General features: G+C 38.2%; 1 protein-coding gene across 1 annotated transcript in view; it reads left to right on the top strand.

Annotated features, from left to right (window-relative positions):
* The window catches only part of TMEFF2 (transmembrane protein with EGF like and two follistatin like domains 2), a 284384-nt gene extending 279448 nt beyond the window's left edge, over window positions 1–4936 (top strand). Inside the window, exons 9-10 of the mRNA XM_069577898.1 lie at window positions 1460–1618; window positions 4533–4936. Coding sequence (XP_069433999.1) covers window positions 1460–1618; window positions 4533–4629 — 256 coding nt within the window. The 3' untranslated portion in view covers window positions 4630–4936. The remainder of the gene's footprint in view (window positions 1–1459; window positions 1619–4532) is intronic.
* Window positions 4937–12924: the final 7988 nt, after the last annotated feature.

The following is a 12924-nucleotide window of genomic DNA, read 5'->3' as shown; positions in this document are numbered from 1 at the left end:
CTGCCTGAGTGGGTGATCAGCAGCCACACTTTTCTCTGCCTCTCCTGCACACAGACACACACACAAGAAAACAATATCTGTGCACCTTCCATATGCAAGTACTATGTAACGCATCATTATATACATTCTGCTGGTAGAATTTAAAATTGTATCTTGGGCATTACAAGTTCCTTAAAGACATGGCCTCCTCTGGTTCATTCCCCACTCTTTCCCATAGATGCAGAGCAGTGCTTGGCACAGATTAGAGACTTGAAAAATATTTCTCAAATGACTGAATGAGGCCTTACTCTACGTAAGATAACATGGTTGCTTTGGGTAGGTCATCTTTTCCAAAATGGCGTATACAAGTAGCAAATGGCGAAATAGGTTGCATATTGCTGTTTAGGGAAAGGAGTGTCGCTCACTTTTTCTCTTCCCTCCCTTCACCCCCTGCCCTTTTCATCTTTTTCCCCTCCCTCTTCTTTTTCTTCATCTTATCCTTCTTTCTTCCTTCCTTCCTCTCTCTCTCTTTCTCAAGATCTGTCTTCCTTTCATGTTTTCCTTCACTGAACACACCAGCACCTACCTGCCTTCCAGTAGAGCCAGGCAGACTGAGAAGTTGCTCCCGCTGCTCTGTCATTCCCAGCAGAGTTGTCATTATTAAACCCTTCTGATGCAGAAACCAAAGGTCTAGGATATAGTTATGAGACATTCAAAGTAAGGTACTAAAACAGTTGCACAAAGTCAATGACAAGTTGATCCCCACTAGTGTTATTCTCGTGTGAGCTGTTTCCTCATTTCATGGTCAACTGCTAATTCTAACACTATCTACCTGAGCTTTCTGATGAGGGCTGAGTGATAGAGAGGCAGTCTTCATTCTCAGATGAATACACATGGGCTTGTTTTGCCAAACCTTATTGCCTACATTGTAATTACCTTTTTACTACAGAAATTTAACTCTCTAACATAAGCAGACAACTTTATGAACAGTAAATTAAAGAAATCAGTCTTGCTGTACCTCTGGCCCTAACATATTTTTTAACACATTCTAACTGTTGCATAGAGAATGCTTTATCCAAAAAATTAATACATAGCATTATTTTTTATACTCATGCCATCAGAAATGCACCTTTTCTCAAGTAATTATGTTGACTTAGGTTAAAAGAGCAAGTTAAATAAAATGTAAAGCTCACCTGAAAAAAATAGAAAGAACAGTTATTCCTGGGCTTCTATCATCTCCCTGTCTTCAAACTCTATTATTATAAGTATTAAAAGAAACCATATATCTTTGAAATGAAAAACAAAAAGAGATCCTTATTGAAAATAAGTATTTGATAAACAAATCTACAAAGTACTATCTTTTCAGAGCAGGAAAAGGAAACAAAAGGCCTTAATTTCAAAATGAAGAGAAATGGCCATAGGCCAACTATAAACATGAGCACAGCAGCTTTAGGTAACTGGATGCTATCATTTATTCCAGGTGTGATGCTGGTTATACTGGACAACACTGTGAAAAAAAGGATTACAGTGTACTGTATGTTGTTCCTGGCCCAGTCCGATTTCAGTACGTCCTAATCGCAGCTGTGATTGGAACGATTCAGATTGCCGTCATCTGTGTGGTGGTTCTTTGCATCACAAGGTCAGTAGCTATACTCAGTGGTCACCCACATAAAGGGATACATCATTCCTCCTTGTCTGAGTCAGATCACTCTGATTCCAAGTCCCTTTGTGGACTCCGCAACCATCCATTCTCTGGAGTCCTATTTCTTCATCATAACATTTGAATAGCCAAATGGAAAGACAATGACGTTCATGCTGGAGTGGTACAAATTATTTTCCTTGTTTTTGCATTTTGATGAGGATTATTTATTTTCTAAGCAAAGGCCTTTTCTTTCCTCTTCTAATGTGTAATGCCAGTCTTTGTTTAAATATGCTCTTTACTTTTAACTATAAAAAGTCAGTCTTCATTCAGACTACTAGCAGACTGTGTAAATGACCAGCATTTCCTTACTCAGGCTTCCCTAGTGGCTCAGAAGGTAAAGAATCCACCTGCAATGCAGAAGACCCAGATTCAGTCCGTGGGTTGGGAAGACCTCAGCGTGCCAAATAAGATCAGAATAGATTTTATAGAAGACCTAGAAAAATATTAAATTATAGCTCTCACTTATAGTACTTATATTTCTAAGTATAACTCTCAGGTATAACCATTTTTAACTTATTTGGTATAAATAACAAATACATTTTTATCTTAACTTAGCAAAAGAACTTTAATCACAAAATTCAAAGAAAATAATTATAATGAGAATGATCATGTTGTAGTACATGGAAACACACAGCAAATTTCACAAGCAGCTTTCATATCAAACCCCAGAACAATCAAACAGTAATTATTTCCTGGAGAGTTGGGTTGAGAGAAATACGGAGATCTCATCCAGTTTCAACAGAAAAAAAAACCGAATAATTACTAATCTCTGACTCTGGGCTTGGAGTAAAGGACAGAGGCTGGGTAAGTGCTTAACTTCAGTAGTGTGTAAATTCATGGTAACCAAGAAATAGATTCCAGACCAAATGTATATTATTTATGTCCTGGTCTAACCAGAAACGTTATTGAAGATATTCTGTTCTGATCTGATTTCACTCTGCTCAAGAGAAGAGTTCCAAGGAAGTTTTTCAAGGTTTCTGCCAAATTCACAAGGCATTTAGACTTTCAATCGTTTGTGCAGCTTTACAGTAAATCAAAATGTTTCCCAAAAAATTATTTTCAGAAGACAAGAAAATAAAAGTATCACAGCTATAGAAAATAAAAGTCCTAATATGTCTCAGTATCTGTATCATGCTATCTTCTTTGAAGACAAGTGTGGCATTTGCTCTTGAAAAAGACAAAATGCGGTTCATAAATCCTTCCCTGGCCTAAAGGCTTAAGGGAAGATCATCGATGGGAGCTCTGTGCTACTCGAAACCAAGTTGAGTTCATCAACTCGACTCTCATGTTTAGATGCCAAGTGAGTCAATGGATTACATTAAAATAGATTCTGGGGAGTGTAAAAATAACTTAAACCAAAAACACTGAGTGTAAAAGAGAAGATAGAAAAGCATCTAAACACAGGAAGGTGTGCCATATTACTCCAAGGGTCTTGAGCCTTCTAATATCTAAGCAATACCAGCATATGAAAAATGAAATTCATATGTAATAGATCTAATCTCAACAATTTGATTTGCTACTTCATGTACTAACAAAAATGCAGAACTTGCAATGCTTGAGCAGATGTTTAGAAGTCTTATTAGTCATAGTGTTATTTCCATACATAATAAAAACAACTGGGATACATAGGGTCCTTATCTCCCCAGAAATTGTGTGTCTCTATGTGTGTGTGTCTGTGTATGTGTGTCATATATGTATACACACACATACAGTGAGTATACATGTGAAAACTTTATGAAGAGGGAACAATTATCCCCGTTTTCAAGACAGGCAGTCTGAGGTATGAGAAGTCAGCAAGTTGCTGAGTGTACACAGGTGAGCAATCAGGGCAGAAATGAAGTCTAGGCCGCCTAATATCAGAGCTTGTACATTTCATTATCACTCATACTGCCCTTTTCACTGGTCATGATGTTTGTATTCTGCTATTCAAGATAACCTAAATTGAGCCCCACATTAGGCTGGCTGCTTTTTAAGGCGCATATCTGTTTTCACTTTCCATGTGAAAACAAAACCGATCTTCTTTTTACTTTTGAGGAATGTGGCTTCCAGCTCCATGTTCATTTTGACAGATCTACTTCCCCCCCAAAATCATATATCTATATACTATATACATTTATTCATACATGAACATATATATGAATATGCATTTTCTGATACTCTATAGGCTGTTATAATATGATTTTATATGAACTCTATACTATTGTTTTTATTTGTATCATCAAAGCATTGCTATATCATAAAAGTACAGAGCTCTTTAAATGATTTGAGTATTAGCTTTTTATAGAAGCTAAATAATCAGTACCAATTTATGTCTCTAGCTTATACTTTTCACATACAAACATGATGTTAGGCCGAACCAAAACAATATCCCTTTTCATTACAGATCCTATATTAACAGTTGGCTCATTCTCTGGTTTGATTAGATTTAAACTTTTAGCATTGAAATGTCAATATAATATTCACCCTTGGGACGTTTAAAATATAAAGTTGTTGAAGACCTTCAACGTGAGGTTAGATGGGCTCACACTTGCTTGATTGCATTGTGCTGAGTCATTCTTTCTGCCTTAATGAGTAAGCAGTTAAGGACTAGGTAAATGTATTCCTCCTGAACTTCCATGTCTGTTCTTCAGTTCTGCTTAATAGATGCTTAAAGACAACTGCAAGGAGAAGCAAAAACAAACAAAACCAAAAACCTTTTACAAAATAATTTCAGCTTCTGCTAATAATAAATTCTTACATCTGAAATATTTTAATAACTTGCTTAATCTACAACTTCACTCTGTTTTTGTGGGACTGGACTTCAGGTAGCAATAGCACTGGACTAAGATTTGTAAACTTTCCAACCTTCTAGGAAATGCCCCAGAAGCAACAGAATTCACAGACAGAAGCAAAATACAGGGCACTACAGTTCAGACAACACAACAAGAGCGTCCACGAGGTTAATCTAAAGGGAGCATGTTGCACAGTGGCTGGACTACCGAAAGCTTGGACTACACAATACAGTATTATAGACAAAAGAATAAGACAAGAGATCTACACATGTTGCCTTGCATTTGTGGTAATCTACACCAATGAAAACATGTACTACAGCTATATTTGATTATGTATGGATATATTTGAAATAGTATACATTGTCTTGATGTTTTTCTGTAATGTAAATAAACTATTTATATCACACAATATAGTTTTTTCTTTCCCATGTATTTGTTATATATAATAAATACTCAGTGATGAGAAAAAATTGGCATTCTTAAATTTGCGGTATCTCATAACTGTAAATATAATCAAGCTAATACCTCTGTACAGGTATCAGTATTTTATCTTTCTCCACATCTTGAGACAAAGCATTGGTTTATACAGGACTCAGTGGCTAGGTTTTGAGTGATTCCAAGATCAAGGAAAATGATGGTTATTGGAAAAGAGAAAAAATAATTTACTTTATATCGAGTGAGGATAAAATATTTCAGATCTTTGAATCATCTCTGTTTCATCAACTTTCTTCCCTGGTCTTCCATTTTCATCCCCAGAGCAGAAAAATCTCTGGCATATAGATTAAATCAAAGAAGAAGGGGAGGAAAAGTGTTTTATAACTCATAAAGGAGAGGGAAAAAAGACATTGGTTTTTATTTGGGAAATATCTTAGACTCTCCCAGTTAAGTGCATATATCTGAAAGGTCCTGAACAAGCTACATATTAGGAATGCACAGAGCACAAAATCTATTCCATTTAGGTGCATGGAATTAACAACTAGGGAAGAACTTTAATAACATCATTAAATGGGTAACACCAAATCATGAATTCTCAGAAGCACCTTGCTGTATTTATAGTATATGGTTCTTTAAAAATAAGTTAGAATCATAACCAAATACCTCATGAATAACTATGCAGCAGCATTATTTGAAATGGAACTAAGATGATAATATTTCATAAAAACAGATAAATGTTATATATATATATATATAAATGATAAGAATGAAAATTAATCCCATAGCATATGAAAGACCTTAGTGGAAAATCCATATAGATTTTTGAGCATATAAATAGGCATGACCATTTTGGAAAAAATAAACTGTAAAAATTCTCAAGGAATAAGAAGAAAATAACAAATCAAATAATTGCTTTATTATTTAGTTTTTCACAGCTTTCTGTGGCTAACACAGTAATCTAAATAAAGCTTTCTTTGTCTCCTTCAAATGACCTCTGCATATACTGAAAGGAATGACACTTCTGTGGCCACACACAAAAAAAGGACAAATGTCAAACCAGCACATTCTGAAAATAAAATATTCAGTGAAAAATAAGTTTCCTGAAGTGATATTTAAGATATTTGTTAAAACATTTTTTAAAGGTGACAGCCTAAATAGGATTTAGGACTCTGTGAAAAATCTGCTTTTCTAGGTTAGTCATCACTTGGAAAAGTGTGAAGCTATAGGCATAACCATCATTCACATGTTTCCAAAAATTGGTCGTAGTCTATTTGTACAAACAACGTCTATTTAAACTTCCACATGGAATTTTAGTTTCATCACCAGGTACAGAGATATAACTAGCTGTGATCACCTTTGTGTAAGACAGGGGTTGTAGCAAACCTTTCCTTCTCCTAAGGGAGGAACAAAAATGCAACATCACAGGGCTTACCAGAGTTTGAAGGAAACAACAATTCCACTGACTTTTACTTGTAAGAGCATGAAATGACTTGCTTCATTAAATATTGATACATTACTTTGCCCATCAAAGGATCATAAACCTAAGTGTTAGAAAAGCCCTTGAGTTCATGATACAGTATATTCCTATTCCTATATTCCTTCCATGCTCACCCAACCCATGAAAGAATTCTTTTTAAAAGATGCATAACAAATCTTAAGTGAGCATATATTATGTGCCAGGCATTCTCCAGAGACTTCCCTGGTGACTCAGCGGTAAAGAATCCACATGCAATGAAGGAGACATGTACAGGAGATGCTAGTTTCATCCCTGGGTTGGGAAGATTCCCTGGAGAAGCAAATGGTAATCCACTCTAGTATTCTTGCCTCAGAAATCCCATGGACAAGGAGCCTGACGTTCTGCAGTCCATGGGGTCACAAGAGTTGGACATGACTGAGCAACTAAAACCAAACCAGGCATAATTCAAGGTCTTAGGGAAATACAACTAAAATATGACCTCTCCTCTAAACGAACTCACAACCTCATCCTGACATAATCATCTACCCTCTTCTTGCATATATATTATCACTTGGAATTTTATTCTTGGTCAATTCTAATTTTGAGAACATTTTTCTCATATTGAGTTGAAATTTATTTCTCTATGGCTTCTACACATGGCTTCTGTTTTTCCTCTGGAGCAACGGAAGAATGACATATATTTTAAAATATTAGGACAGATATACTATGTTTTCCCACTCACTTTGTCAAGTACATTCTAACTCTTTGTAAGCATTTTCTTCTCTAGGTGAACTATCCATACTGTCTTCATCTCATCTTCACGTGATATGGTTTCCACCTTCCCCTAGCATCTGCATCATCCTTCCTTGGACAGATGCTACGTTGCAGCTATATATCTTTAAGTGTATAGCTCAGAATTGCACAGTCTGCTACAGTTGTGGTCTGACCAGCACAGAATATACTAGAACTTGTAGAAAGCAAATTTAACTGAGTCATGATCTCAAAATGCAAATCCTACTTTGACCACAAATTTGGGGTGGAACTATGAGCAAGTCATCTCACATGTCTAGTCTCAGTTTCCCCATCATTTCTAATCTCTGAAATTCCAAGATTCTAGATACTCAGAAACCAGGCACTATACTTTTGTTATTCTACCTAAGACCACATTAGCTAATTTTGCTGTTCAACTTAAATTCAAAACTCTTTTTAAACAAACTGCTATTAAGCCATGTCATTCACTCATTCCTTCATTCACCACTAATTCATTCATTGTCCATTTATTATCCATTATGCATGTACTGGGATTCCCTGGTGGCTTAGATAGTAAAAAATATGCCTGCAGTGCGGGAGACCTGGGTTTGATCCCTGGGAAGGGAAGATCTCCTGAGAGCATAGGAACCCACTCCAATATTCTTGCCTGGAGAATCCTCATGGACAGAGGAGCCTGACAAGCTACGGTCCATGAGGTCACAAAGGGTTGGACATGACTAAATGACTAAGCACAGCACGTTTATGTACTGGGCTTCCTTCATGGCTCAATCGATAAAGAATCTGCCTGCAATGCGGGAGACCTGGGTTCAATCCCTGGGTTGGGAAGATCCCCTGGAGAAGGAAATGGCAATCCACTCCAGTATTCTTGCCTGGGAAATCTCATGGACAGAGGAGCCTGGTGGGCTATAGTCCATGGAGTCACAAGATTCACACATGACTAAACAAAAATGACTGACCCAATACAGGTACTGAGGGCCACCAAGTACCAGCACCATAATAAGCTATGAGCAGACAAAAATAAGGCAAAGTCCCTGTCTAAACGGGATCAAATCATCATAGTTCCTTGCATCAAAGATCTTGCAGCCTCATTGGTGAGACTGGGAGGTAAATAGTGAAGTATAAAGAGTGTAATAAAGGCTATGATAACTGCTGGCTCAGCGTCCTTGGGGACCCTGCAGGAGGAACCTCCAGGGTGAGTAATGTGACTCCTCACAGGCTGTGAGACACATAGGACGACTTCATCATTCTCCACACAAACCCCGACTTCTTGCTTCTGAGATTTTATCTACTACTTCTCTTGCTCTCTCCATGCCCTTCTTCTCTCCATAATACTCAGAGCAAGTAACAGCTTAACAGCAAGGCCTCTGTGATTTCCTTAGCTATCTTCCTAACTCTGTTAGGGTACTTTTCATGTTATTCCTTAGTTTTCCATGTAAGTCTTTCTCTTAGCCTGGGAACAAGAAGGCAGAAAACCAATGTCCTGCCAATTATTTCCATTTATTGGACAAACATGCCTATGCCATTCCAGACACCATTTGAGGTGCTGTTCTGTAGCAATGAAGTGGAGAGATCTCTACACTCAGGTTCATATTCCAGCAGAAGTGGAGGTGAGGATTAATCAAATAACAGTCCACAACACCCAGAAGCTAGAGAGCTTTAAACTCTATTTAAAAAATTAAAAATAGAATGAGGTATAGGATGACTGAGTTTGAGGGGGACTGGGTCCCTTCAAGGAGAGGGTAGTATTTAAAACTTGGCCTCTGAGGCCACACACAAATGGGTCCCAGTCTAAATTCCACTTGATGAACTACTTAACCTTGGGCAAGTCACCTAATTACTTTATGCCTTGTATTTAAAAATCAAGAGAAAAATGCTTCCCACACTCAGTATAACTGTTATAAGAGATAAGCAAGGAAGTCCATGTTGTGCATAGAACAAGGACATACACAGTGTGAACTTCCAATGTACAGAAATTAGTTTTTAGGGATATAATAAATATTTGTTGTAAAAGTAATTAGGAAGGAGAAACCATATGTCATCAGTTAAATAAGGCATAATGGGAGTCATATGGTTAGAATTAGAAGGAATCAAGCAATCACATTCACTCAAAGGAGCATTTCTTGTCTCTTTCAGGACAAGAGAGCTGTTTCTGGTAAAAACAAAACAATATAGAGTTTAAAAATACTGGTCCTCTTTTTTTTTTTTTTTTTATCAAATAGGTCCACTGGTATCATGTCTGAACAAGAGGAGTGATCATGCTTTCACTTTAAAAGAGGTCTGATAAAGCACATAGTGTTAAGCCTCTCATGTGTTTCTTGGCACAGGATGAGTGAGTCAATATTGCAGCGACTTTGCAAGGCCAAATTCTTCAATTTCATGAATCCTCTAGGAAAAGTCAGTACAGAGTACTGAAATATGACAGAGATTATCTCAAAGTCACATTAGACTCTCTACTAATGTTTATCTTCAGAGGCTACTTCCATTTTCCAAAACCATGCAGCACTGCACCAGCTGTTGCTGCTCCTCAATTAGAGGAGATGTTTCACTTACATAATTAGTCATCTGGATATCAATCACAAGAACCTTTCATTGACTTAATTGATATCTTTATATGAGCATCCATATTATATGAAGTGTGAAGGATTATATAAGGTAATGGTATTGTTTTTTTTTTTAATAACCTATGTGTGAATATGTAAATGAGAAAGGCCCTTTGAAGGCAACATCAGGAAGGCGGGGATGATGTGCAACCCACCAGGTCAGAGGCAGGCCTTCTTCCAGCCTCAATCTAGACAAAAATCAACTTCACTTGTCCTCTTACTTTGGGAATGTAACCAAACTCAGTCTAGCATAAGAACCTAATTCAGAGTTACTGAGAGTCCAATATCAAGTATTATAGGAGAGGGGGGAGAGAGGACTGGGGCAGCCCTAGTTCTCTATTCCCAGTGGTCCCACTGCCACTGCTAAACCTGCCAGTCTTCCTGATTCAGCAGAGGCACTCCTTCTACAAGAGGCTTTCCCCACAGTGATCTTGGAGGCGGCGGCTTCTCAGCACGCATCCTTGAGCAGTCAACCCATTCTGCAGGGCACATTTGTAGATGGCTCTGTGGCCTGCCTCTCCATGGGTGTCTCCCCTTGCCAGGCTTCTTCCCCTTTTCCAGATCCAACCACCTTTTTCCTTCACCTCATGGAGCCTCCATCCTCTGTTAAAACACTTCTCTGCCACATATCCCTGGGCTTAGACCTTGAAAACAAAGACCTTTTTATAAGCCAGGCTATGAAAACAAAGCAGAGAGTAATGACCCAAACTGTCACCACAGTACAGCAAATTAGTAATAAATAGATTACATAAATAACACTTGGTTAACTGGCAAAATTAGAAAATGTAGATAAGCCAAACACATAAATTAATCTCACCGACAAAAGATAAACACCAAGGTGTTGACTTATATCCTTTCAGATAATATTGGTGAATGTATGTTGAGGTTTTTATAAGAAAAAGAATTTTTAATAAACTGAATGTTCATAATAATAAGCTACAGAGCTTCGCAGTCATTTAAGCACAACTACCAACACAGATATATGGTGTGGCTCTTGTGTAAGTTTCAATCATGTTTAGTTGTAAATAAGTGAGGCCTTCAAAAAGTTTAGATGAGGATCTCTAAGCCATCTGTTTGCATGCTTATCTTTCTTTGTCCTCACAACACTATTTTCCCACCATGTCCCACACTATTTACAAGGGACCCTTCCAGTCCCAGCATACATACTATTGGTAAGCTATTCTCAGTCTCCAAATCCATCCAAAGCATGTGACCTCATCTCCAGATTTTCTCCTTAATTGTCCCTGTATCAGCTTGAATCTAAGTAGATCTAGAGATGCTAGACCAGCTTTACCCTCCACTCACCATGAGGATGTTTTGTTTCTCTTTTCACTTTGTGGGAGCCTGGTAGGCTACGTCCGTGGGGTCACAAAGAGTTGGATATGACTTGGCAACTAAACAGCAACAACCACAAGCCTTTCTGTAATTCCTAGCCTAGAGAAGGGTTTGGCCATTTCACCATCATTTAGCTTCAAGGTACTCATGCCAAAACTGTCATTGCTACAAAAATTCACATTGCAGTTAACGTCAGTTCATAAGGGTATTAACCTCTGTGCTGTTTCCCACACTGGGCTCTTCTTCCCTCCTTGTATGCTATGAGTAATAGGTCACTCACTGGCCTTAACTGAGGCAATCAACTTGGTTCAGAACCAGCAGGTAGTATAAAAGTGCAGCATTAAATAACACTTTAAATACATTTAAATAACATTTAAATAACACATTAAATAATTATAGTACTTACTATTTTTTATTTATTAAAAAATATATATCCTGATTATACTGAAAGGTACTTGCAACCAAATTTCAAGCTTGAGCACAAGACTGGCTAATGAAAAATAGCATAAGAATATTATATCACTTAAAGGAATGCATAAATTAGTGCCACACATCAAGTGTGCTGAAGTTAGCTACTATAAAAAAGCACTGAATATTATTGGATGAATTAGACCTGTAAAGACCATTTGTTCTTCTAACAGGCTTTACTATGTGGTATGTCAAGGGATTTCTTTATAAGAATAAAGATGAAGAGAAAATGCTATGGCCACTAGGGAACACACTTACCTCTCTAATTACTATATAAAAAAAAAAAAAACTCTTAGCTAGAAGTTACTTCATCTGTTTAGATCTATAACCTCTGGACCAATGGGATTTCAAGTAAGACCTCAGAGTGAGAAAACACAAATATGGGGGATGGGGAAGAAGCAAAGGAGCAAGAAAGAGCTGAGAGAGGAATAAAAGGCTGGGGGAAGGTAAGAGGGAAGGAGACAGCCAACAACTGGATTGGGAGGAAGGGGGCAGTTATGGGAAGAGGAGTGTAAGAGATGGTTCATTCATATAGTCCCTTAAAAAGAAGCACATCTAAAGCATTTAAGCAGGACTACAGGCGTATGTGGTGGCAGCAAGTAAGCAGGGGGCAGGAAGGTGGTGCCCTGGGAAGGTCTCTCGCCCTGAAGTCTCAGAAGACCAACCTGCTGTGTGTACAGGGTTGGGAGGTGAGGAGCTGGCTTGGCAAGCCAGGTAGAATGAGGCCAAGGCATTACGCCAAAGATGATTGTTCAGGCCTCCGGGTGAGGAGAAGAAATGTTTAAAATAAAAGTCCTGTTATTTGCATATTTTCTGCCTCACAATTCTTAACCTCAAGATATGCAGATCAGATTCTTTATATTCTGCTGGACAAGCTTGTCGCAAAGCACTGGATCTGCTCTCTCGATACAGAACAAAGGAATAGCGTATCCTCCCCACCCAGAGGCGAGCCCTCTGTCTCCTGCTATAGCAGTGCAGTGGCCATCACATAAGTGCTATCTGATCTGGCTACACTTGCAAGAGAAAATCCTGCTTTAAGACCTTAAAGCAGCCCTGAGCAGCCTTAGAAAAAATGTGTGAAAAAAGGCTGGTCTGCTTCAGACCAGCCCCTGCCTACGGAAGACAAACCATCTGTGGTCTGCCTGGGGAAATACAGGTCAGAACTGCCAAAAGGAGCAAACCATTGGAGAGGATTCTTTAGGTCTGAAAAGTTGAGTAGAAAGACAAAAATGATGGCTCGATAAAGTGGAAGTTAAGGGAGAAATAGGAAGAGAAACCCCAGTGTTCCACCTTTTAGACTTTCTGAAAGCACGTGGCTCCACTGTTCACAGGACAGCACCAACAGAACCCAGCGACTTATAATTAAGCTCCCAGACCAAGCCTTGTAAACAGCCGGCAACGTCGTCG

The sequence above is a fragment of the Ovis canadensis genome, chromosome 2 (genome assembly GCF_042477335.2).
Source record: "Ovis canadensis isolate MfBH-ARS-UI-01 breed Bighorn chromosome 2, ARS-UI_OviCan_v2, whole genome shotgun sequence".
Classification (NCBI taxonomy): Eukaryota; Metazoa; Chordata; class Mammalia; order Artiodactyla; family Bovidae; genus Ovis; species Ovis canadensis.
Note: the sequence above shows the minus strand (reverse complement) of the source record. Positions and strands in the feature narration are given on the sequence as shown.